Source organism: Aquarana catesbeiana, linkage group LG08 (assembly GCF_042186555.1).
Source record: "Aquarana catesbeiana isolate 2022-GZ linkage group LG08, ASM4218655v1, whole genome shotgun sequence".
NCBI classification, from domain to species: domain Eukaryota; kingdom Metazoa; phylum Chordata; class Amphibia; order Anura; family Ranidae; genus Aquarana; species Aquarana catesbeiana.
The window spans coordinates 72,555,191-72,581,710 of record NC_133331.1 but is presented as its reverse complement, the minus strand read 5'-3'; the positions used below and the strand labels follow the sequence as shown (position 1 = coordinate 72,581,710).

General features: G+C 42.2%; 1 protein-coding gene across 1 annotated transcript in view; it reads left to right on the top strand.

The window, feature by feature from the left end:
- Positions 1-26,520, top strand: part of LOC141106677 (transient receptor potential cation channel subfamily V member 5-like) — a 121,048-nt gene that overhangs the window by 55,508 nt on the left and 39,020 nt on the right. Inside the window, exons 7-10 of the mRNA XM_073597616.1 lie at positions 3,368-3,514; positions 9,059-9,271; positions 9,715-9,801; positions 17,667-17,734. Coding sequence (XP_073453717.1) covers positions 3,368-3,514; positions 9,059-9,271; positions 9,715-9,801; positions 17,667-17,734 — 515 coding nt within the window. The remainder of the gene's footprint in view (positions 1-3,367; positions 3,515-9,058; positions 9,272-9,714; positions 9,802-17,666; positions 17,735-26,520) is intronic.

Here is a 26,520-nt window from a genome sequence, read left to right as displayed (position 1 = left end):
GCGTGTGTAGTGTCACAGGAAGGAAAAAACGTTCCTGTATTTGTGGAGTCAATCTAAGGAGGACTGCTTTGGCATCTGAGGCAGTCTGCGTTCACTCCCCAGCAGTGTCACGCTGAGATGGAAGTACAGAATGTCCTCATCCACCCACAGAGCAATGGCGTCCCTAGGGGGGGGGGCAGAGGGGGCCCTGACCCCCCCAACATTATGCTGTGCCCCACCATGTGACCCCCCCATAAAATTTTTTTTTTTTTTTTTACAAAAAATCAATGTCTAAGAGGGAGAGAGTCCCCAGTCAGCTCCTGCGGGTGATTCCTCCCCCCTCCCTCTGCTTGCTGACACTGCATAATGCGAGCGCTCACACAACGACGGCCGCCCGATCTGCTCCTTCCCCTGCATCCTCATTGGCAGGGAGAAGAGCGAGTTGCAGGAAGGACTCCACCAGGACTCTCAGTTACTGAAAAAACCTCCTTAGGACAGGAGAACCAGCCTGTAAATTCCAAGAGATGCCAGACCAGTGCTGTCAATAGCAGGGGCAGGACAGCAAGAGGAGGCTGGGAAACCCCACGGTGGCAGAACACCAAGGCCTGGAGGCAAGACAACCTTTGCAACCCTGATAGTTCTCCCACTACTTTGGATCCTTATATTTTCTTGGTATGCTGGTAACATATATCTCTTATAAGAAACTAATAGCTCCGCGCTTAGGTAATAAAGGAACTGCAGCCCCCCAACGCAGAATCACACCAAAGTGAGATTCTAAATAGAATAGAGTCAAAAAAAGGGGGTGATTGGCGCTGTTCCACTGAAATTGTCTAATGTGCAAAAAGCTAATGTGGTGTATCAAGTAAACTGTGAAAAACACTAAACATAAATATCAATATGTAGGATGTAAAAAACACAATTGTGTGGGAATTCCTGAAGTGTGTGTGACAAATGCCCACATACATGTAAAGTGCAGCGTGTATTAACTCCTTATTAAACAAAAGGTGATCTAAACCTTATAGGTGAGTATAAAAGAGTGATTTGAATTCCCAAAAAATCTATCAGAAAATCCTTAAAAAACATATACTATGCATAAAGAACACCAATTGTGCATAAATTAGAACAAAAATAAAACTAAAAATATGAAAATGAAAATAAACATAAAAACCTATAATCGTGAATGCACATAAAGAATTTAAAATTAATCATAAAATCTTCAGTCCACAAAATGTCCCAAAAAAGGGAAAAAATAAAAATAAAAAATAAAAAATAAAATATAAAAATGTTGAAAACGTTCTTCCTAAAGTGCAAATAGTGAGTCTCTTCAAACCATCTAGCAGTGCTCTTAGTGACGTGAAATCTTCCAGCCTTCCAAAGGCCCCCCAATGTGCCCTCACTCACCGGAAGAAATCACCCCTGCAGGGGTATCAAGCCTGTCAGCTGTATCCTGCAGCAATGGTCCTTGGTGAAAGCTCCTTATTCGAATCTCCGCTCCCGGTATCCGGGCTGGCTCCAGTCAATCCCCGCAGGCACATCCATATAAAACAAAAATGAGCCCCATCGCGTAAATCCGTAAAAAATATATGCTTTATTAAAATGTTGTTTTAAAACAGGCAAACAATGCCCCGCTGCCTGGTTGGCAGTCAAACTGAATGGGAACAAACAGCGTGGTGCGGCGTGCGTTCCACCGCTCGCTCCACACCCGGAAGCAAAGCAGAAGGACAAGACGTATGCGTATCACGTGGCCACGCCTTACGCGTTTCGTCATCCAGACGTCATCTGAGGCGCCTCAGATGACGTCTGGATGACGAAACGCGTAAGGCGTGGCCACGTGATACGCATACGTCTTGTCCTTCTGCTTTACTTCCGGGTGTGGAGCGAGCGGTGGAACGCACGCCGCACCACGCTGTTTGTTCCCATTCAGTTTGACTGCCAACCAGGCAGCGGGGCATTGTTTGCCTGTTTTAAAACAACATTTTAATAAAGCATATATTTTTTACGGATTTACGCGATGGGGCTCATTTTTGTTTTATATGGATGTGCCTGCGGGGATTGACTGGAGCCAGCCCGGATACCGGGAGCGGAGATTCGAATAAGGAGCTTTCACCAAGGACCATTGCTGCAGGATACAGCTGACAGGCTTGATACCCCTGCAGGGGTGATTTCTTCCGGTGAGTGAGGGCACATTGGGGGGCCTTTGGAAGGCTGGAAGATTTCACGTCACTAAGAGCACTGCTAGATGGTTTGAAGAGACTCACTATTTGCACTTTAGGAAGAACGTTTTCAACATTTTTATATTTTATTTTTTATTTTTTATTTTTATTTTTTCCCTTTTTTGGGACATTTTGTGGACTGAAGATTTTATGATTAATTTTAAATTCTTTATGTGCATTCACGATTATAGGTTTTTATGTTTATTTTCATTTTCATATTTTTAGTTTTATTTTTGTTCTAATTTATGCACAATTGGTGTTCTTTATGCATAGTATATGTTTTTTAAGGATTTTCTGATAGATTTTTTGGGAATTCAAATCACTCTTTTATACTCACCTATAAGGTTTAGATCACCTTTTGTTTAATAAGGAGTTAATACACGCTGCACTTTACATGTATGTGGGCATTTGTCACACACACTTCAGGAATTCCCACACAATTGTGTTTTTTACATCCTACATATTGATATTTATGTTTAGTGTTTTTCACAGTTTACTTGATACACCACATTAGCTTTTTGCACATTAGACAATTTCAGTGGAACAGCGCCAATCACCCCCTTTTTTTGACTCTATTCTAACATATATCTCTTGTTTTCTGCCACCCTGGGGGGGGACCCCAATACAGTAGAAAGGGACCTCACTGCAGAACATGTGAAAGGGCCATTGTGGGGTCGTAGTAAAGGGCCCCAGTATATATTTATATATCTATATATCTATATCTATATCTATAAATATAGATATATATATCTATATATATCTATATAGATATATATCTATATATATATGCATTTTATAGTTGCCCCCCTACTTTTGTCACTGTCCCCCCCATGTGCCCCCCCTAAATATGAAAGCTGAAGACGCCACTGCCACAGAGGGCTTCTATTTGAGGGAGGAGAGAGCAGAATCCTCCATCCAGCAGCTATCAGGCCTCTCAGCAGAAGGAGAAAGGAGTGGCTGAAGCGCCCAGTGTGTCCCCACCCACACCTCAACACTGCACCCAGGGCACATACCCCTAATCCCCCCTTGCCTTGCCTTGCCCCGGCCCTGCCACTCGATACAGTTATAACCTTTTTTCAGTTTTAGGCAAATCCTTTAAATGCTCCGACTATAGTAAGGTTTAATGCCTTTTGCATTGCTTTATTGAATGAGCCTCTTAAAATTGGTCTCCCCAGATGTTCCAGCACATTGTACAGAAGAGGAGACAACTGCAGTGGACATTTGGTCAGATTAGTTGCTATCTTTATGACCTGACGGAGATCGATGTTTGGGGGGATACCAAGTCTGTACTGGATCTGGTGGTCTCTGTAAAAAAAAGAGAGGTGTGTATGGAAATATTGTGTAATTATGAGCGACCCCATTCTGGAAGGGATTCTAGTCTTCCCCTACTCTACTAAAGGAAAGTATTTTTATTTCTGTCTTTGTTGCTTTTGGAGATTTCCTCTCACTTCCTGTCAGGTAAAAGTTGTCAGCAGAACAGCAAATGAGAGGAATAACAGGGCACCACATAGCAATAAAAACAGGGCAGGGTTCTATCCAAAAATAGGAAAATGCAACTTTTGTACTTGCCATAAAATCTTTTTCATCAAGTCCCTTATAAAGGGATACAGGAATTCAGTAACAATTAGGTTATACTGCTGTTGGGACACTGGCAAAAAAAAAGTTGTAAGCCAGTCCTACACAGAGGGGTGGAACCTTTGTCCCTCAATAGACTCAAGGAAAGGGATCTCACGGTAAGAGCAAACATTTTCACCATCATCCATTGAAGGACATTCAGTAACAGTAGGGATGTTTAAAAGCAGTCCAACTGATAGCCACAGAGAAGTTAATTTGTGAACCAGCTACAGTGGAATTTGAATCAGTGTCTGAATCAAAGCTAGATGAATCCCCTAGACAGGGTAACTGCCACAACCTGGTGGAGAGCATTAAGGATCGACCTGGTGCTGCAGACCAGAACACAGAAAAAACATCCCCATGGATTAGGCTTTCACATTAGAGAACAATAGGCATAAACCAGTGAGAGAATGGAGGCCCCTTCAATTCCACCAAAAAATAAAAACGGTGGGAAAAATACTACCTGAACAGGAGAAAACTAGACCAAGACTAGAAGTGGTCAACGTTAACAATTTACTGGGCCAAGTCCCAGAAAAAACATGTCTCCAGAAGCAAGTTTGGTGGACAAGCAAGTCCAAAAGAGAAGACCAACTAGAATACCCTCCTATACCTATCCTTCTGTGTACAGATGAGAAGAGAACTCCCCAGAACAGCTAGGCAGGAATTTTTAGTCTCAAAGAGTGTACAGACAAATGCGTAACAACAATTAAATTCAAGTATTTTTTAAGTATAACAATTAAAAAAAAGTATGATAAAATACTATACATACAATAAGTTACATGAAAAAGAAAAATAATATAATTAATAGCCATACGGCGCCAATGTAATAGGACACTATGCAATGATGGAATAGATGTGTAAACCTGACACCAACATGTTTCAGAGTTCTATACGCTCCTTCTTCAAGGTAGGTTTAAACAACTTTAGTAAATTTCTTCTATAGAATAAAACACATATTAGAGCATATTCACAGAAGTGAGGCAGGAAAGAGATAGTCAAGAGACAAAGGGGAGACAGTTGAAGGAGTTACTCACATTGCCAGAGAGTGAGCACACGCAGCACGCAGGCCAGTGAAGTAAAAACAATATTGCAAGGTCCATAGAAGTTGGTAGGGGAGCACAAAACACCCCTCCCAGGCTCGGGTTAGACCCATGGGAAGCTGCACAGAGATAACCTGATAAAGAGCACATGGGGCAAAGCATAAAGAAAGTAGGGTCAGTGCATATTAGTGTATATGTGTGTACATATATATATGTGGAGACATACATAAAGTAAATGACAGATAGGTCAAAGTGAATGTGTGTTGCATAAACAAATTACCTCACAAGAGACAGGTGAAGGAGAGGGCCCCAGACCTCACAGACAGCCACTTATATTGGATAATATTATATATCTGGTACTAGTGGGGGTCAAAGGTCACGGCTGCAGGGTAAGCCCACAACCTGGAAGGAGATGGCGAGAAAGGAAGGCCGGAGGGATGCGGACAGTGATGACACAAGGGGACACCTGCCAAGTGTCAGAGTATACCCAAATCCCACTGGCCCGGGCATGCCGGGTGCAGCAACCACGGGGAAAGCAAGCCAAGCCAAAGGAGAACAACAAGGTATACATGAATGTATATATGTAAAAAATAATAAATAATACATGAAAAAAATGGATAAAAAAAGAAGAAATGAAAATGAATAAATGTAAAATAAATGAAATAATGATGGTATTAGTACTAGTGATATTAGTAATAGAGTAGTAGAACAGAAATAGAATAATTATAAAGATAAAAATAAAAATAAATATATAAAAAAAAAACTAAACACCAGGACCATAAAAATATATGCTTGGACCATCCACTACATGCGCATCACTCAATGACAATTAGAGGAAACAAAAGCAAACCAGCAACAAGAAGCAAAGGGGAGGAGGAAGCATGGGGGGGTAGGAAAGATAACCTCATATGAAGGATCATAACTCCATCCCTCTTGCGACAAAGCCTTCCAAAAACGGCCTATAATTAATAGCCTCATTTAGGCCTGGATATATAGTGGCCTTGAGAGTGTGGATCCACCTCAGCTCCCTCAAGAGGAGATGTTTATTCCAATCTCCACCACCGGCACTGGGATGGATCCAATTCAATACACACCCCCTCGTGTAGGACACGGACATGCCTACCGAGGGGTAGTTCAGGATTGGCAGTTTGCATGCTGAGTACATGCCTGTAAATTCTTTTACATGGTTCACTTTTAGTCTTCCTGACATAGAAGGAAAAACAACTGCAAACCAAGAGGTACACCACACCGCAGGTTTTGCAATTCACAAAATGTTTAGCCTTGAGTAGATGTCCATTCGGCATAACAATAGATGCCCCTGTGTGTATGTATGTACACTGATTGCATCCTCCGCATGTATAGGTATATTTACATGGATTCTTTCTTTATCACCTTTGTATTCACTCTGAGTAATAGAGTCCCGCAGTGCTGGGGAACATCTGAATGTAATCTGGGGAGTCCTGGATACAAATATCCCTATGTTGGAATCCAAAGATAGCAGATGCCAGTGTTTCTGTATGATGTGTCTAATCCTGGCGTGTTGGTTAGAAAATTTAATAATGACTCTAGTAAAATTCTCCTGTTGTTTAGGTGCTGTGGGGCCATATAATAGTTTACAGTATCTCTGGATTTGTTAATCGCGTTCCTATAGGCCTTTTTAAGACATGTCAGGGTGTATCCTCTCTCCAAGAGCCTCTCCCTGAGTTTGAGTGCCTCCTGCTCGAATGATGCTTCATCTGAACAGTTCCTTCTAATCCCAAGATACTGACTGTATGGGATAGATCTTAGAAGTGGTTTGGGGTGAAAACTGGACGCATGCAACAGGGAATTGCCGGCCGTGGGTTTGCGATATCTCTTTAGCACATCATTGGTGTCACGCGTAACCATGACGTCAAGGAATATGACCTCATTCGCATGATATATAATAGTGAAAGTTAGGTTAAACTCATTTTTGTTCAATCTGTCCAAAAAATATTGGAGCAAATCCTCAGGGCCATCCCATTTAAAAAAAAATCATCAATATATCGGTACCATATAACTATGTGGTCCATGTACATTGATAGTAGTTCGTCAGACATAATCATTAGTTCCCACTCCCCCAGGTACAGACTGGCATACGCCGGGGCACAACAAGTCCCCATAGCAACCATGTACAATAAATTCATTGTAGGCCCAGTCATCTTGAGTTTGCTGGGATAGAACGTGTCTGGTAGCAGCTAGGCCCAAGTCATGAGGAATAGAACTATAAAGGGCCTCAACATCAATGGTGACCAAATATGAGTGGGTAGGTATGTATAAGTAATAATTTTCAAAAAGTGTATAGTATCTTTGATATGGGAGGGGAGACATACTACATGTGATCTCAGATGTTTATCAATGAAGTGACTCAAATTTTCTGTCAGGGCTCCATTTCCAGAGACAATAGGTCTCCCAGAAGGTTTACTGAGGCTTTTGTGGGCCTTAGGGAGGGAATAGAAAGTTGGTATCATAGGAAAATCAGTGCATATTTAATCCCACTGTTTTAGGGATAATCCCATTTGCAAAGACACTATCCACAAACTCATAAAAAAGAGTATTGAACCTATCAACAAGTCTAGATGAAATTGGTTGTCTAGGATTTTTATACACATAGCCACGTATTGTTGATTGTTCATCACTACAATATCTCCACCCTTGTCTTATGGTTTGATGGTTAAAGAAAAATTATTAGCAAGATCAATAAGGACCTGTTGTTCCCCTGATGTCAAGTTCCTTCTGTGTATAGAAGCCTGGACCAAGAAGTCCCAGCACCACCCATCAGTGCCACCCATCATCGTCTTTGGCATGGGTTGGGGTGGTTCCTTTTGACCCACCCAGGAAGTGCTACTCTGACACATGAGCACCAGAAGCAGAAGGATGAATAGGATACCTACCATCAAAATACCAAAGGTTGTTCCTGGTGTGTGACAGGTAACACGTGCCTAACTGTGATCCAAAATATGACCCCAAGAATCATGCAACCTGCTTCAGAGCAGCACTATAGCCTCTTCCAAGGAGCAAGGGTCAGGAATCTTGGCCACAAGCACAGTAACCTGACTGGGGAAAGGAATGAGAAAAAAATCTAAAGGAACTTCCTCATAAGGCTGCTATTTAGCCACAGAGGTATAACCTATTACCTGGTATTTGAGACCTACAAGGGCCTTTGGACGTATGCTATCCTCCATAGGGGATGTCTGAAGCAAGGTTTCAGCAAATCCTGCCTGGTAGTGTAGGTGAGTACATGACCATAGAGCAATGATTATTTTTGCTGACAGCAATAGAAGGACACCAAGTGCTGAACCCCCACTCTTCAAAGTGGAGATGCTATTCAGTATAGGGACCACGTCACTTGACCTGTTTGAAACAACCATTTGTACATCTGTGTAATTTGCAGATGGCTCAAAAATAACCTCTCCAATGGTAGGCTGATGGGAAATTGAATCTGATTTGGTAACAGTGCTTTCGTTAAACCAGCCTTACTCATTCACCCAGAAAGCACTCTGCTGTTAGCCAACACAGTACACTTATTCTAGAAAGCCCCATCATGCAGAGCCCAGTGCCAGTGCTAAATGGACCGGGCCAAAAAACTGTTACTAAAGATACGCCGATCCAGATAGCTGCTATGTAGAGACCAGCTTAAGCAACAACAAGGCATCTTTATTAAGGTCACAGAAGAGAGAAAAAAATATAAGCAGTGTATCCCAGCACTTTCATTGAAGTTGTCAAGAAAAAACTGCACAAAAAGAAATAGCAAAATTATGTAGAGTTTTATTCAGAGGAGATGAAGAAAGGATGACCAACCTATTAGGACACTAGCAAAAAACGGAAGCAGGCTGGGTGGAGAAGGTTTAATATGGGGGCTGGCCTACAACTTTTACAGTTTGCCAGTGTCCTAACCCTCTGTAGGCAGCAGTATAATCGCACTGTTTCTGAACTTTTGTGTCCCTTGAAGAATGATGGAGAAAGACACTGTTATCCTTACATACACTTTAACTCTACCCCTCCTCCTATTCTTATCTCTTAACATAAACTTTACAATCGTCTTTTGTCTTTACAATCTTTTGTGTTTACAAAAATTGTCTTTACAGTTGCATTGATCTTAAATAAATTTCTCATTGTCTCTATTGCTGATTTATGTAAACATGAGAGTCACGATTTCAGGTCTTATTGACTAAATACTTCATCTTTTCTTAGGCTCGTCGGATTTTGGATCTCTCCCCAGTCCAAGAGTTGGTCAACAGAAAATGGCAGATGTTTGGTCGGCCATATTTCTGGACATTAGCCTTTATCTACGTCCTTTACATGATCGTTGTCTCTCTTGCCTGTGCCAACCGACCCCTTAAACCAAGAACGGAGAATGCAACTAATCAAAGGGATATCACCTTACTGGTCCAAAAATCTCTAAATGTAAGAATTTGAACCACGTTTCTATTGGGGCATTTTTAAAAAAAAAAATTGACATGCTTATCAAAATATGCATTTTTTCTAGAATTTACTTTAAACCCCAAACAATAATATATTTGGGGCTGTTCTGTGCAAAACCATTATACAGCGGGTAAATATAACATGTTTGTTATTAAAAAATGTATGAAAAATAAACCTATAGAATCACTTTAAAGTTAAAAAAAGTTATACTTGAAAGCTGCACAATATTTTCTTGGCATTCCAGGTTGAGTAACTCTGGCAGTCATTAACCCAGAAGACTGAGGGCATTCTGTTGTAGAGATGAGATACTGCTTTGGACCTCTTTCAGCAGTGTTTGCTGGGTAGTGTTAGCAATACTTCCAATTCAAGCCTGTTCTGTGGGAAAACTTGTTGTCACCATAATGTTTTCTTCTTCATCTCACCAGGAATCATATCTCACTTCTGAAGACCACCTACGTCTGGCAGGAGAGCTCATTAGTGTTATTGGAGCAATTTTACTTCTACTTCTCAAGGTAAACACTGAATTTAAAGTGCATGCCAAGCCAAACATTATTTTATTAGTTGGATAGAGTAGGGAAGTATAAGAACTCCTGTTGGGTTTTTACTGCTAACTGGGGCATCTTTAGCAAGATGATCTATCCTCACTTCCTGTCCTGCAGACAATGGTTTTACCAGACAGGGTTGGGCTAACATCTGTCTCTGTACTGGATTTTATCAAAGCCTTACCTGACCATTGGTGAGCAGTTGACTATGGAGGACGGTGGTCAATTAAAGGTGTGGAAGGATCCTTGGTTTGGCTGATTTTACAGTGTGGAAAAAGGGCAGTGAAAGGTTTGTGACCTTTTCTGAATAGGAAAGGGAACAGTCTGTGATCAGACTCTCCAAGGCTTTGCAGCTGTGCTGATGAGAAATTCCTAGAATTACTTAGAATAACTCATTATTGTTTGTGTTGAACAATATGTTTGACTTAGAAACAGACATCAAGCTTGTTTGAGAGGATACAATGGGAACAATGAACTATTGTATTTCAGTTGGCAGTTAGATGTTTTTATTGTCTCTGTAACCTGGTCAAACAATAGCTTGACTTTTTTTTACATATATGACCTATGGCATGTATGATACAACAGTGCCATATAGAGGTCGAGTTGGAGAATGCTTCTCCCATTGAAACACAGTATTGCGAAAGGGACCACACCCATGTGGAAATGGTAAACCTTTTAAAATAAAAAGCCAACAACAAAAAACTGAAAGACTCTATAATGACTTAACACCAAGGAAGGTCTGTACAGCCAGAAGAAGCTATATCTGAAGACCCTTTTGTCTGATCTCCAGCAACTGCTTATAGATTAAGCCTGGGATCCTTGTTGCCAACGAAGCTCATGAACCCGCTCTAAACTGAGTTAAGTAACTTTTTCGGCGTATTTGTACTGTCTACAGGCCATATTTTGTGTTTATTTGTGAGGAAGTAGATAGCATTTTGTTTGTTGCATGTACAATGGATATAAAAACTCCACACACCCCTGTTAAAATGTCAGGTTTTTGTGATGTAAAAAAATGAGATAAATAATTTCAGAACTTTTTCCACCTATAAACTGTACAACTCAATTGAAAAACAAACTGCAAAACTAAAATTGATTGCATAAGTGTGCACACCCTCTGGGGATGTAGCTGTGTTCAGAATTAAGCAATCACTTTCAAACTCATGTTAAATAGGAGTCAGTACACACCTGCCTTCATTTAAAGTGCCTCTGACTAACCCCAAATAAAGTTCAGCTGTTCTAGTAGTTCTTTCCTGACATTTTTTTAGTCACATAGTCACATCCTACAGCAAAAGCCATGGTCCACAGAGAGCTTCCCAAGCATCAGAGGGATCTCGTTGTTAAAAGGTATCAGTCAGGAGAAGGGTACGAAAGAACTTCCAAGGCATTAGATATACCATGGAACACAGTGAAGACAGTCATCATCAAGTGGAAAACATATGGCACAACAGTGACATTATCAAGAACTGGACGTCTCACCAAAATTGATGAAAAGACAAGAAAAAAGCTGGTCAGGGAGGCTGCCAAGAGGCCTACAGCAACATTAAAGGAGCTGCAGGAATATCTGGCAAGTACTGGCTGTGTGGTACATTTGACAACAATCTCCCGTATTCTTCATATGTCTGGGCTTTGGGATAGAGTGGCAAGACGGAAGCCTTTTCTTACGAAGAAAAACATCCAAGCCCAGCTAAATTTTGTAAAAATACATCTGAAGTCTCCCAAAAGCATGTGGGAAAATGTGTTAGACCCCTTTCACACCGAGGGCGTTTTGCAGGCGCTATAGAGTTAAAAATAGCTCCTGCAATCTGCCCTCAAACAGCTGCAGCATTGTCTCCAGTGTGAAAGCCCGAGGACTTTCACACCGGAGCGCTGCGCTGGCAGGACGTCAGGAAAAGTCCTGCCAGCAGCTTCTTTGGAGCGGTGTGTTTACCGCTCCTCCACTGCTGCTCCCCATTGAAATCAATGGGGCAGCGCTGGGATACCGCCAGTAAAACGCTGCTATTGCGGTGCATTGCAGGCGGTTTTAACCCTTTCTTGGCCGCTAGCGGGGGGTAAAAGCACCCCGCTAGCGGCTGAAATGCGTCGCTAATCCAACGGTAAAACGCCGCTAAAAATAGCGGCGTTTTACCGCCGACGCTATGGGCGGCTCTGTGTGAAAGGGCTCTTATGGTCTGATGAAACCAAGGTTGAAGTTTTTGGCACTAATTACAAAAGATATGTTTGGCACAAAAACAATACTGCACATCACCAAAAGAACACCATACCCACAGTGAAGAATGGTGGTGGCAGCATCATGCTTTGGGGCTGTTTTTCTTCAGCTGAAACAGGGGCCTTAGTCAAGGTAGAGGGAATTATGAACAGTTCCAAATACCAGTCAATATTGGCACAAAACCTTCAGGCTGCTGCTAGAAAGCTGAACATGAAGAGGAACTTCATCTTTCAGCATGAGACCGACCCAAAGCATACATCCAAATCAACAAAGGAATGGCTTCACCACAAGAAGATTAAAGTTTTGGAATGGCAAAGCCAGTAATAAAATTTGTAATAAAATCAAAAGGTGCTTCAACAAAGTATTAGTTTAACCACTTCAGCCCTGGAAGGATGTACTGACTTTCGGACCAGGCCATTTTTTGCAATACGGCACTGTGTTGCTTTAACTGACAATTGCGTGTTCATGCGCCATTGCACCCAAATGAAATTGATGTCCTTTTTTCACCACAAATAGAGCTTTTTTTATTGGTGTTTGATCACCTCTGCGGTTTTAATTTTTTTGCGCTATAAACAAAAAAAGAGTGACAATTTTGAAAAAAAAAAAAAAAAACAAAACATTTTTTACTTTTTGCTATAATAAATATCCAAAAAAAACAAATAAAAAAAAAATGATTTCCTCCTCAGTTTAGGCCAATATGTATTCTTCTACATATTTTTGGTAAAAAAAATCCCAATTAGCGTATATTGATTGGTTTGCGCAAAAGTTATTGTATCTACAAAATAGGGGATAAATTTATGGCATTTTTATTTATTACATTTTTTTACTAGTAATGGTGGTTATCTGCGATTTTTAGCGGGACTGCGACATTGTGGCAGACAGATCGGACACTTTTAACACTTTTTTGGGACCAGTGACATTTATACAGTGATCAGTGCTATAAAAATGCACTGATTACTGTATAAATGACACTGGCAGGGAAGGGGTTAGCACCAGGGGCGATCAAAGGGTTAAATGTTCCCTAGGGAGGTGCTTTCTAACTGTGGGGGGAGTGGACTGACATCGCTGTTCCCAGTGGCAGCTGGTGCTCAAAATTTTTGGGGGGGCGCAAACAAACTGAAAAATACTGAAACCCCCCCATCAATTGCAGCCTCACTGTGCCCATCAAATGCAGCCACGTGTGCCCATCATATGCAGCCACTTGTGCCCATCAAATACATCCATTGTGCCCATCAAACGCAGCCACTTGCCCATCAAATGCAGCCATCTTTGCCCATCAAATGCAGCCACTTGTGCCCACCAAACGAAGCCATTGTGCCCATCAAATGCATCCATTGTGCGCATCAAACGGGGCCACTTGTGCCCATCAAACGCGGCCACTTGTGCTCATCATATGCAGCCATCTGTGCCCATCAAATGCAGCCACTTGTGCCCATGAAACGCAGCCACCTGTGTCCATCAAATGCAGCCACTGTGCCCATCAAACGCAGCCACCTGTGCCCATCAAACGCAGCCACCTGTGCCCATCAAATGCAGCCACCTGTGCCCATCAAATGCAGCCACCTGTGCCCATCAAATGCAGCCACCTGTGCCCATCAAACGCAGCCATTGTGCCCATCAAACGCAGCCATTGTGCCCATCAAATGCAGCCACCTGTGCCCATCAAGTTCAGCCACCTGTGCCCATCAAGTTCAGCCACCTGTGCCCATCAAGTTCAGCCACCTGTGCCCATCAAATGCAGCCACTTGTGCCTATCAAATGCAGCCACTGTGCCCACCAACCCCCTCCCCTACTGGCAGGGTTTGTGGCTCTGGCTGCATCCCCCTCACCCCCCCGCGCGCGTGAATCGTGGCTCTGGCACCCCCCTCGGGTGCCAAAGTCGCAATCCACGTACGGGGGGGGGATGCAGCTGACTCAGCCAAGGGGAGTTACCCCTCCAGCGCTAGTCTCCTTGCTCCTCTTCCTAAGCACCAGGCATCCAATAGGGTGGCCTGGCGCTTTGGCCAATCAGGAAGCAGGGCGAGGGGAGGAAGGTTAGTGTGAAAATAGCGAAAATTAATTTGCCATGGTCACACAATTGGGTAGGATCAGGGCGCACTCTCTGGGCCCTGAGCCCACCCTATTTTGAAGCCTATTAGAGCCTCTGGCTCTAATCAGGTGCTTCAAAATATACCACCCTCTCCCACCCCGCCATAGGAATCCATGCGTCCAGCGTCCTAAAAGGGGCCGGGCGCATGGATGGGGGGGTGCCCATGCACCCACAGTGCACGGGCTGCCACTGGCCTTTCCTATACACTAGGATAAGAGAATTTCACTCAACTCTGCCTCTCTGTGGACCGCTGAGTGTCTCCCCCGCTGGCGAATGGGTGCGTGTGCTCGCCCACAGATCGGCGTGTACGTGCCCGACGTACAATGGTGGCGATTCACACAGGAGAGCCAACCTGCCGCAGTACAACTGCGACGGCTAGTCGGGAACAGGTTTAGGGTATGCACACTTATGCAACCATATTATTTTATTTTTTTCTTTTACTTCCCTCCACCTAAAAGATTTCAGTTTGTTTTTCAACTGAGTTGTACAGTTTACAGGTTACATTAAAGTGGTTGTAAACCCTTTACTACCACTTTAACCTACATTTAAGCCTATAATAAGGCTTACCTGCATGGTTTAGGAGATATTTACCCTATACGTTTGCGCCGACTTCATCCGCGCATTGCGCACTGAAGAAAGTGCAATCCGGTAACATACCATCTTCTTCGGATTTCATAATCTAGTTAATTTTTACATTTACCGATACTGATATTTAGCTACAATAATCACTTATTGATTACTATAAACAAATACAATAATATAAAAATAACTTTAAACAACATACACTATAAAAGATTTAGTTACCCATTTATTATTCCCAATACTTCGGTATTGGATTTATGCAATACTCCTACCTGTGTTAAACACAATGCATTTATAGCATTACTTCTGATGCTTTGATGGCAGGTGCCTTGTCTCTGCCTCCGCGTCCCTCCCAGGCATTTGGGATTATCCTTTAATGTGACTCCTCGTAAGCCATGCATGAATGGTGGGCTTGCATCGCTGGCGTTCCGGCTGACCGGAGACTTCCGGTGAAAACGAGTGGAGGGGGGTGTTTAGAGGACCTCTGTTTCAGGAGATATCGCACAATACAGTGTGATCGGTAACTATACAGATAAATGCTCATTATATGGCATTTCATTTTGTGGTTATGTCTATGAATTCCAATATATGTATAAATATTTTTACAGCGTATTAATCCTCTGATGATGACCCGGCAGGGTCAAAACGCGTCAGAATTTGCTCTATACTATCAACTTTTTTAGCGCTTGAAAATTATGTAAATTATGTAAATTGTGTTCTCCTCTGTATTATTGCTTTTACATCTCCTGTACTACAGCTTATATTTTAACCATCATTTTCTGATATCATGTCATTAAATAACATTCTATTAATTTCCAATCATATGTAGTATTTTTTCCACCCCATTATCGCTAAAAAACCTCACACGGGGGGACAATTCCCTTTTTATTTCTATAATTATCGGGGTGTGCAGCATTTTTCTTGTCTCTTGCAGTGTTTTCCCTTTTTATAAAAAAAGAGGAAGTAAAACTCATCAGGTCCTGAACTTTTTTGAGTAATGTGCGTCCCGCGATGTGGGTTGCCACGACTGCAGCACGTTTTATCACGCGGCAGATCCGCATAAAGATTTGAGGTGCCATTCATATGAATGGCAAATCAAATGTGAGTCCCGCATTTTGTTATTCACATCTCAGTGCTGTCAAATCACAGGCAGATCCACAGCAAATTTGCCAGCTATTTAAAACGCTGTAGTGTGAATGCAGCTTAAAGGTGGAAAAAGTTCTGAAATTATTTATTTTTGTCTCATTTTTTTATTCATCACAGAAACCTTTTTTTTTTTTTTTTTTTTTTTTTTTTTTTGCACAGCAGCTTTTATTTACTAAGAAAAATAAGAAAAATGTTGTTTTAGTTTGTGAGTCCATAAAGTGTATGTAAACCCTAATAAGTGCAGCAGCCCTTGCCACCCCCCGAAAAGCAATCCAAAGTTGACTGCTTTTTCAGAGGGTATTTGACAGGTATGAGCAGGTGATATTTCATTTCCTCATGGTCTAATTTAACACTGTAAATGCCACCCCTCCACCCTGCAAATGTGTGCATTGTACGGCGGCATTAAAACATGCCAAATGTGATATACTCTTTAATTTTTGCCTGCTGCATGGCATGTGTACAGCCCTAAGCCGCTGCATGCCCTGGTTCAGGTATGTGGTTGTGGGACAGTAAAACCACAGCTCAACCAACTGGTTTTACCACCCTCCAGTGGTGGCTGGTGCTCAAAATATTTTGGGGGACGCAAACAAACTGAAAAATTCTGAAAAATGCTGAAAAAAAAACATCAATGGCAGCCTCACTGTGCCCATCAAATACAACCACTGTGTCATCAAATGCCGCCACTGTGCCCATAAAATGCAGCCACTGTGCCCATCAAATGCCGCCATTGTGCCTCATCAAATGCAGCCACTGTGACCCCCGCCCGCTGTCTGACCAGCACTTACCACATCTTGGGGTCAGGCAGCGACGAGCTGTGTCCTCCGTGTGTCTCATCTTTCCTTCTTCCTGCTAGGCATCCAACAGCAACGCCTGTCCTTTCAGCCAACCAGGCGACTTGTATCAGACCCATGCTACCTGATTGGAGGAGAAATCATTTGCTTTTCTAACACACCTGGGTAGGCTCCAAGCGCAATGCTTTGCGCTCCGAGTCCACCTATTTTGAAGCCTATTAGAGCCTATGGCTCTAATCAGGTGCTTCAAATAAACACCCCCGCCGCTGTAATTCAGGTGCACGGCGTCCTAAAAAGGGCATAGGGGGTGGCAATGCATGAATCTATCCATTCTACATAGAGGGGGTGGCTTGAGAGAAGCCCCCCCCCCACATGCACAAGCCTGAAAAAGAAAACGAACGCAGTCACCACTTCTATCACTGGTGATCTTACCAACTATGTAAAATATTGCAATTTTGTTCTTGGGTTTAGATACACTTTAATAAGGTCCTAAGGTGGCCCATTATAGAATAGCTACTAGGGAACATTTTGCAACTGCTAACAATAAGCAGTGGGTGCACACATCAGAGGACTGCAAACTGCTTGTGGTAGACCCAGGTAGTAGGGGGCCTGGGCACACAGGGGGGTCCGGACAGCAGGGGGATCGGTGAGGTGGGACGGTAGGACAATTACAGAATTACAATTACAAAAACGATGCACTGTGTGTCTGTGTGTCTCTCCCTCCAGCAGCTGAAAGCTGTTTTCAGCTGCTGGAGGGAGAGACACAGTGTATCATCCTGTATTTGTAATTTACCAGCCCCTTCCTATGCTGCATTGGACTAAAAACTCATGGTAAATTTTTTTTTTTTTTAAATTGGAAAAATAATGTCTGGTAGGCTGTATGGGAGCCCTGGGTAGACCCTGTTCCATATGGGGAAATATGAAGTCAATAGTTAGTTTATTATGCAGAAAATTGTGCAGTCATGTCTATCTACTATCCAGTATATTCTGTTAATTTTAGATATTTTTCTAAACTCTTTAGATTCCAGACTTGTTTCAGATAAGAGATCCAAAGGACCTAATACGAGGAGGACCATTCACACTTATCATGTAAGAACCACAGGGAATAATTTTATGTAAACTAGCCAAGGGTGTGAGATGGTGATCAGAAGATCTGTCTGCAGGTGATCTCTCCATAAACATGTGTGATTGGTTAGACCAGTCATTCCCAATCAGGATTCCTCGACAGGCTGCTAGGTGTTCCTTGAGCTGATTGACCTCCCATTCAATGGTGCCTGCATAATTACAGGGTCAATGCCACTTAGCAGAGCCAACATTATGATATCAATTATGTTTTTAGCTGTATTTAAAAGTAGCCATTCTGACCACCACAGTAATGCCCCGTACACACGGTCGGATTTTCCGATGGAAAATGTGTGATAGGACCTTGTTGTCGGAAATTCCGGCCGTGTGTAGGCTCCATCACACATTTTCTATTGGATTTTCCGACACACAAAGTTTGAGAGCAGGATATAAAATTTTCCGACAACAAAATCTGTTGTCGGAAATTCCGATCGTGTGTACACAAATCCGACGGACAAAGTGCCACGCATGCTCAGAATAAATAAAGAGATGAAAGCTGTTGGCCACTGCCCCGTTTATAGTCCCGACGTACGTGTTTTACGTCACCATGTTTAGAACGATCGGACAAAGACAACTTTGTGTGACCGTGTGTATGCAAGACAAGTTTGAGCCAACATCCGTCGGAAAAAATCCTAGGATTTTGTTGTCGGAATGTCCGAACAAAGTCCGACCGTGTGTACGGGGCATTACAGTTTCATTCTTTTTCTGACCACCAATGTAAGGAGCATTTTCCCATTTGACCTTAATGAATTTGATAAGCTGTGAAGAGGTGATATGTCGCCTCCTCAATACCTTTTTTTATACACGTAATTACCACACCACTGTGCCTCAACAGCATGCATTGCACACAGTTTCTGTTGTCAGAGTATTAAAATCATGCGCTGGAAGCTTCTTAGATGAAGAGAATTACTTTACTTTCATGGAGGAATATCAGAACATGTTTTTTCATGGAACGGGAACAAGGAGCATACAGGAGAACAGTGAGGAAAGACAAACACTTCCTCTCATTACATTGCCTTAGAATACAAACTAGAACACTGCAGCGTCACCTACTGGTATAGATAGGTATAATGCATACAGTATTGTTCACAGTATATAAAGCTACTATGCTGTTGTTCTTCCAACACCCCTTCTCAACAGCAAGTGCTTTGTTAAATTACTTTCAGCTTCTTCTGGATATAACTATGAGGTTTCTTCAACAAAGGCTTGGTGAGTGCATCGGCAGTCATCTCTTCTGACGGGCAGTATTGAATGTCAATAACACCTTGCAATTGATTGTCCCTCAGTAGGGGATACTTGACATCAATGTGTTTGGTCCTAGGATTGACCCTTTCTGATTGTGTAAGCTTTATACATCCCTGGTTGTTGGTTCAAGTATGCTGTGTGTTTTGACTGTGTATGACAACTTGCGGGGTGGCAGTGGCGGACGTATAGGGGTCGCAGAAGTCGCCCTTGAGGGCCCCTGTATGCCTCGAAAGGAGGAGCGGCAAGGGCGGCTGAGACCGAGCTCCCCGATCCTCAGCCGAACTGTAAATCGGCACTGCAGGGAGCTTGTCACACTGATTAGACCTAAAGTGAAAGCACAGTGTGTGCTGTGCTCTTTGGCTCTCCATACAGTGCAGTACCCAGCAGGAAGAGCTAAGGTAAAGGACTGACGATTTTTAAAAGGCTATCTGTATGTATGTGTATTTATATGTGTGTGCACATGCATGTATGTGTGTGCATGTGCATGTATGTGTGTGTGAATGTGTGTGTGCATGTATGTGTGGGTGTGTGTGTGCATGTATGTGTGCATGTATGAGTGTGTGTGCATTTATGTGTGCGTGTGCATGTATGTATGTGTGTGTGCATGTGTGTATGTATGTGTGTGTGCATGAGTTTATATGTGTGTGCATATGTGCATTTATATATGTGTGTGTTTATATGTGTGTGTGTGTGTGTATTTATACATGTGTGTGTGTTTATATATATACAGTATATGTGTGTGTATTATGTGTGTATGTTTATATATGTGTATGTATGTGTGTGTGTGTTAACGTACATGTGTGTTTACATGTATGTATGCACAATTTATGTATGCGCTTTTAATCCTTACCCCTATATGTGTACAATCAGAACTGATTTTTTTTCTTGCTTGTTCATAGTACCAGCAAAAAAATGCTGTTCCACTGAAAAGCAATCCATGCTCAGATTGCTTTTCAGAGGAATTTGACAGCCAGTAAAGAGGCAATATGTTACCTCCTGACCACCTGTTTTAACCCCTTCAATGCATCATCGCTATGCTGCAACTGCGCGCAATGCACACAGTTGCGGAATGGTTGCAGTGCAGCCCCATTCACCTAGGGGTATACTTCAAGGGTGCCCTGACTGTAAAAAGATTGAGAAACACTGGCATAGAGGAACCCATCTCTCCATTTTCCTCCTGCAGCTGCTGAATGCCTGCAGGAGGGAGAGGAGGAGAAGCAGGGGGGAAATGGAGAAATCGGTTCCTTTATAAGCAGTCACCCACTTGCGACCGGGCCTTGGCATTCCACCTCCGGGCTCGGAGGAAAGGGCTCTGTTCGGGGGTCAAGGGGGCCCTTCATGATATCTTGCATCAGGGCCCTGAAGGTTCTAGTTACACCACTGGGGGATGGTATCCCCTTTGTAGTCTGGATCTTCTGACTTCAGGCAGTTCAGCAGGATCTGGTGGGGAACTTGATTTAGGCATTGTGAGTTCCACCTCTTGTTTTGACTCCTGCACGTGTTCACTTTGGTCAACCGTTTCTTCTGATTTGCTAGGCATATTCAGTTCACAGCTTTCAGGGATTGGTGCTTCTGGTGATGGGCTCTCATCAAAATAAACACTATGGCTTATTGTCACTTTGTCAGTCTTTGGGTGTAGGATTCTGTAACCCTTACTTTGCTCACTGTAGCCTACTAAAATGCCCTCTATGGCTCTGTTCTCCAGCTTGGATCACTTTTAACTTGCAATATAGGCATATGCTTTACATCCAAACACTCTGATGTGCCCTATGCTAGGCTTTGATCCATGCTACATTTCGAATGGAGTACTTTTAATGTCTCTTGAGGGTAGTCTGTTCTGTTGGTAGGTTGCAGTCATGACTGCTTCTCCCCAGTACTTGTGAGGTAGGTTGGCATCCGACAACATGCATTTGGCCATTTCTATAAGAGTGCAATTTTTCCTTTCTGCTACACTGTTTTGTTCAGGGGTGTATGGTGCCGTTGTCTGGTGTACTGTTCCTTGTCTCTTCAGGTATGAGGCCACTTCTTTGCTTATGTATTCCCCCACATTGTTGGTATGTATTATTATTATTTCAACAGACTCTTGAAATTTCTCTGATGTTTCATTCTTGTGTTTCATCAGATAAGTAGTTGTGTACCTGGAATAGTCATCAATGAAAGTCAGTAGATATCTGTTCCATCTGGCATACATCACTGTGTATGAGCTGCAGGGGGTGTGTCGTTTTTCTTTGAGATGCCTGTGGAAGGGGAGCATATGTGGCTTTTGCTTTAATACAGCACTTGCATGACTGTTGTATAACAGATGTGATTTTCCCAATTACCTGAACCCCAACCTCTTAACCTTATTATAAGCAATTAAGACCAGACCAAAGGTTGGAGTTATAAAAGGCCGTAGCAGCCTACTTTATTAATAAATTGTAAAGGATTTCCTTCGCGCTGGTAGATGTAACAAATTCAAAAATGTGAGTGATGTGAAATATAAGATGTGAATATTGCAGCAAAATTAATGGTGCTTACACGACAGCTTAATGGATAGATAATTTAGTAAATTTCGCGCAATATTCCAATAGTGACAGTGTCTAAAATAATAAAATATTGACAAAAATTTACATACATTATGGTAGCATAAATACACGTGGGTGTATCCTAATGCGTGAAAAACCTTGTAAAAAGTGTTAAATATTCAATAAATTATTAAAGTGAATAAAGTGCAGCCATATAATAAAAACCGTGAATGAACGTATCTTATGTGAAATGTGATGGCCTTAAACAATATAAAATGCAACCGTGACTGGATGACCATAAATAGATACTGATAAATACTTATCACAAAATCCTTAGACTAAATTAATATAAAGTGCAATCCATCGCAAAGTGATTGATATTAAATTAATATCACAAGTGCACTAAAAACTCAGCGTAAAAATATTTCATCTAACTGCGCCTTTAATCTCAGGATAGCAGCATTACAAGGTAGAGTTGTGTATTACATAAAGTCTAAAATAGATGGCGCTATTGGGTGAATAAAAAGTCCTTCTAATCAGGTCTGTGTGTATTCTAATGCTGATGGAATAGTTCCTGCGGTGATGTCCTCTAATGTAGTCTCTCTGGCCTCTCACCTTAAAATAGTACAAATCGAGTAGTGGAACTAAGATCCGTATAGTATAGGAGCGCTGCTTGGACACTTCTCCTTCTGTGTCAATTGACTCTCTGGATCCTCTCCTGTACTCCCTCGGCTCCCTCCGCTCTGATGCAGCTCAGACAAGATAGAAATAGGGGAGGGGGAGAGAGAAGGCAGGCTCCACTAGTGTATTAACGTTTTTTAAAACAGGGGGATGTTTATTTAATATGCTCTTACATTTAAAATGAAAAATTCAGGCAAAATACTGAACAGATGAGAAGTCTGGCGTTCTCAGCGCCCTCTCACTTGAATTGACAGCTGTGTGCCGCTTCAGCCAATCCCTACGCGTTACGACACGTCACGTGTCTTCATCTGGGGACTTCCCCAGATGAAGACACGTGACGTGTCGTAACGCGTAGGGATTGGCTGAAGCGGCACACAGCTGTCAATTCAAGTGAGAGGGCGCTGAGAACGCCAGACTTCTCATCTGTTCAGTATTTTGCCTGAATTTTTCATTTTAAATGTAAGAGCATATTAAATAAACATCCCCCTGTTTTAAAAAACGTTAATACACTAGTGGAGCCTGCCTTCTCTCTCCCCCTCCCCTATTTCTATCTTGTCTGAGCTGCATCAGAGCGGAGGGAGCCGAGGGAGTACAGGAGAGGATCCAGAGAGTCAATTGACACAGAAGGAGAAGTGTCCAAGCAGCGCTCCTATACTATACGGATCTTAGTTCCACTACTCGATTTGTACTATTTTAAGGTGAGAGGCCAGAGAGACTACATTAGAGGACATCACCGCAGGAACTATTCCATCAGCATTAGAATACACACAGACCTGATTAGAAGGACTTTTTATTCACCCAATAGCGCCATCTATTTTAGACTTTATGTAATACACAACTCTACCTTGTAATGCTGCTATCCTGAGATTAAAGGCGCAGTTAGATGAAATATTTTTACGCTGAGTTTTTAGTGCACTTGTGATATTAATTTAATATCAATCACTTTGCGATGGATTGCACTTTATATTAATTTAGTCTAAGGATTTTGTGATAAGTATTTATCAGTATCTATTTATGGTCATCCAGTCACGGTTGCATTTTATATTGTTTAAGGCCATCACATTTCACATAAGATACGTTCATTCACGGTTTTTATTATATGGCTGCACTTTATTCACTTTAATAATTTATTGAATATTTAACACTTTTTACAAGGTTTTTCACGCATTAGGATACACCCACGTGTATTTATGCTACCATAATGTATGTAAATTTTTGTCAATATTTTATTATTTTAGACACTGTCACTATTGGAATATTGCGCGAAATTTACTAAATTATCTACTTTATTAATAAATATATATCTTCAAATAAAATAAAGAACATACCAAAAAACATCTGTTATTCAAAATTCCTCATCTATCTAACGTTGGTCTTTGCAGGAGATTCATAAACATCTGTAACATAACCATATTGCACTGCGGCCCTTCTCTTAATGTAATAATAGGCCTCAAGCCGACAAGCTGGCTCAGAGACAACCAATGACTGCAGTGCCCCCATTAACACTTCCTGTCTAACCTCCGTTAGCCGGAAACCACAATCAGGACCCATATCAACGAGAGTTCCCGAAATCCTCTTTGTGCCATATCTTCCTTCTTACATTGCTCCAGGCTTTTCTTTTCATGAGCACTTTGCAAGGCGCTACTGTTAAATCTTCTGATAAGCCTCTCTTTATAATGTCCTGTATAGGTTCTGGACTTCTGTGCCCAGCCGCCTGTTCCATAAGTGAATACATTTGCTGTATAGGTCATTAGAGACTCTATTGGCTTGCTGGTCTGTGGTGATGAGCTTGTAAAGGTGATCATCCAGTTTTCAGAGGAATCACTTATTATTGTGAACTGTGCATTCATCACCCTTGAACTTAGCTGTGAGACTGTTGTCTGCAAGACTTTTCACTGATAAAAGGCTGCCTTCTAGTTCTGGAACATACAGCATTTTCTTTACAAAGATACTCTGCTTGCCTTGTGGTGTAAAGCAGTTCAGGAAGCCCTGGCCTTTACCTTCTGCAGTGATGTTTTTCCCGTTTGCTAGGAAAGCTATGTCTTTAGCACATTAATCAATGTTTGTGAAGAAGGTCTCATCGCTAGTCATGTGGTTTGTTGCTCTTGAGTCTATGCACCAGCCATGTAGCTTGCCGCTCTGTGTCACTTTAAAGGTGCCACTTCATGATGTGTCTTCAGTTTCCTTTGTGATTGCTTTGACTCTTTCTTTTGTGGATAGCTTTAGCTTTCGCTGCTCCGCTTTACAGATAGAACAGCCTTTTTTTTAAGTGACCGGTCCATTTACAGCCAAAACAGGCTCTGCTTTCTTTGTTGTGCTTTGTGCCCTTGTACATCTTAAGAGCTTTGTCATTATGGTGCGAATTTTCTTTCCTTCTGTCAAATTCATCAATTAATTTGCCTTTGACATATTCCAGTGTCAGTTCCTGCTCAGGTCTGGATGCTGCAGAGGAGCAGGGAAACAGTATGGTTATCTTTGATGTCCTCTCTGATGGTATGTAGCTGCTCTACGATCTCTAGTGGTTACACATTATCTGGCCTTCTAGTCTCATCTTATACAACTTTCTTAGTAGAAACAGCTTACTGTTGAGGCTTGAACACTCATGCAGTTTTTGTAATGAAGTCCACATAAGTTTGGAAGTTCTCTCTGTTCTTATGTGGATAAGCTGGTCATCTTCCACTAGTAGGCTTATAGTTGCTTTTGCCTGTCTATCCTTCCTGTCTCGGTCCTCTGTCTCTCCATTTGTGGGTCTGTCTGTATTCAGCACTTGCCACAAGTTATTCTTGCTAAGAAACATTTCTAGTTTAAACTTCCACAGCTGGTAATTGGCATTGTTCAGCTTTGCAATTGCAAACTTCACATCTGAACAACTTGCCATCTTTCAGTAGCTTGTATGCAGTACTCACTGTACTCATATTAGAATTAATTCCAGTGCCTGGGTGCCTGGGTGCCTGCTGGGTGTTCTGGGCTTGTAGTATCCTCTCCAATGCCCGGGTGCTGCTGGGCCCATAACCTGTTAGACTATTGAAATCAGGAATATAAGAGAACACATACACTGAGAAAGATAACACTTCCTCTCATTAGATTACCATAGAATACAAACTATAACACTGCAGCGCCACCTACTGGTACAGATAGGTATAATGCATACAGCATTGTTTATAGTATATAAAGCTTGAATAGGGTAGCCAGATACCTTACTTCCCTACCAATACATGCATACATTTTTATTATTAAGTAATGACACCGACACCTGGATTGGATGTAAATGGCCTTATCGGCCTTTATTTAACAAAACCAATAAAAAACTGTAACTTTTATTTTCAATATTTATAACATTTAAATATTCAAAATATTTAAAATATTTAACTCTGACTCTCAGTAACCTTTTTGTTGCTGGTCCCTGACGACCCCAATCACTTTTTGAGCCTGAGCCCCATTTGTTAGATCTGTCCCCAGCCGCTAACTCGCCGCGAGGACTCACTAACTGACCCAGACCCCCATTTATTACCAGTTGGTCCAAAAACTGACTGGACCAACCGGAAAACTCCATCCTGGGATGTGTCCCAACGTTTTCAATCCTCATTGTAAACAATATATATATATATCCATATATATATTTACTATTGTCGCCAAGGACCAAGCGCCACCGCGGCACAAGTGTGACACCTTACGCTTGTGCCCGCAGCCACACTAAAAATGTTCTTCTAATGCCATCCTCCAGCCCCAGGGACCAAAGATCAATCCCCACCGGGTTAAGGTGAACACCATCCCCTCTCAGGTACATCCAAGTGTCGGTTTCTAATTCCCAATGTCGTATCACAATACCCCCATTCCTGGCAACAAACCTGCCCACCTCCTTGTTGACTTTTATACGGGTCTTATTGAGTTTTTCCCACGATCGTGCCCCCCTCCAAGACATACGGGCAACTATATCGGACCATAGGAACAGCATGTCTGGAAAGGATGCCCGGAGCCCGAGAAAGTCCCATTTGATATCTTTTATGACCTGCCTCATTGGTCTAATACCCAAGTCATTTCCTCCCACATGAAGAACCAATATGTCAGGGACCCTGTCCAACCTGGAAAATCTATGTACCTCAGGAACCACTTGCTGCCACCTCATGCCCGGTAAACCCAACCACCTGACCGTGCCCTCCTCTCTCTTAAGCCGTAGCTGTCTACCTTCAGGTCTGATGTCCGCCCGTTTTGCCCCCCAGAAAACGTATGAGTGTCCTAAAATCCAAATGAGACATCTGGGGGGATCTGAAAAGAAATAACAAAGAAACATACCAACGACATGCCAACATTTTTTACCGTCTA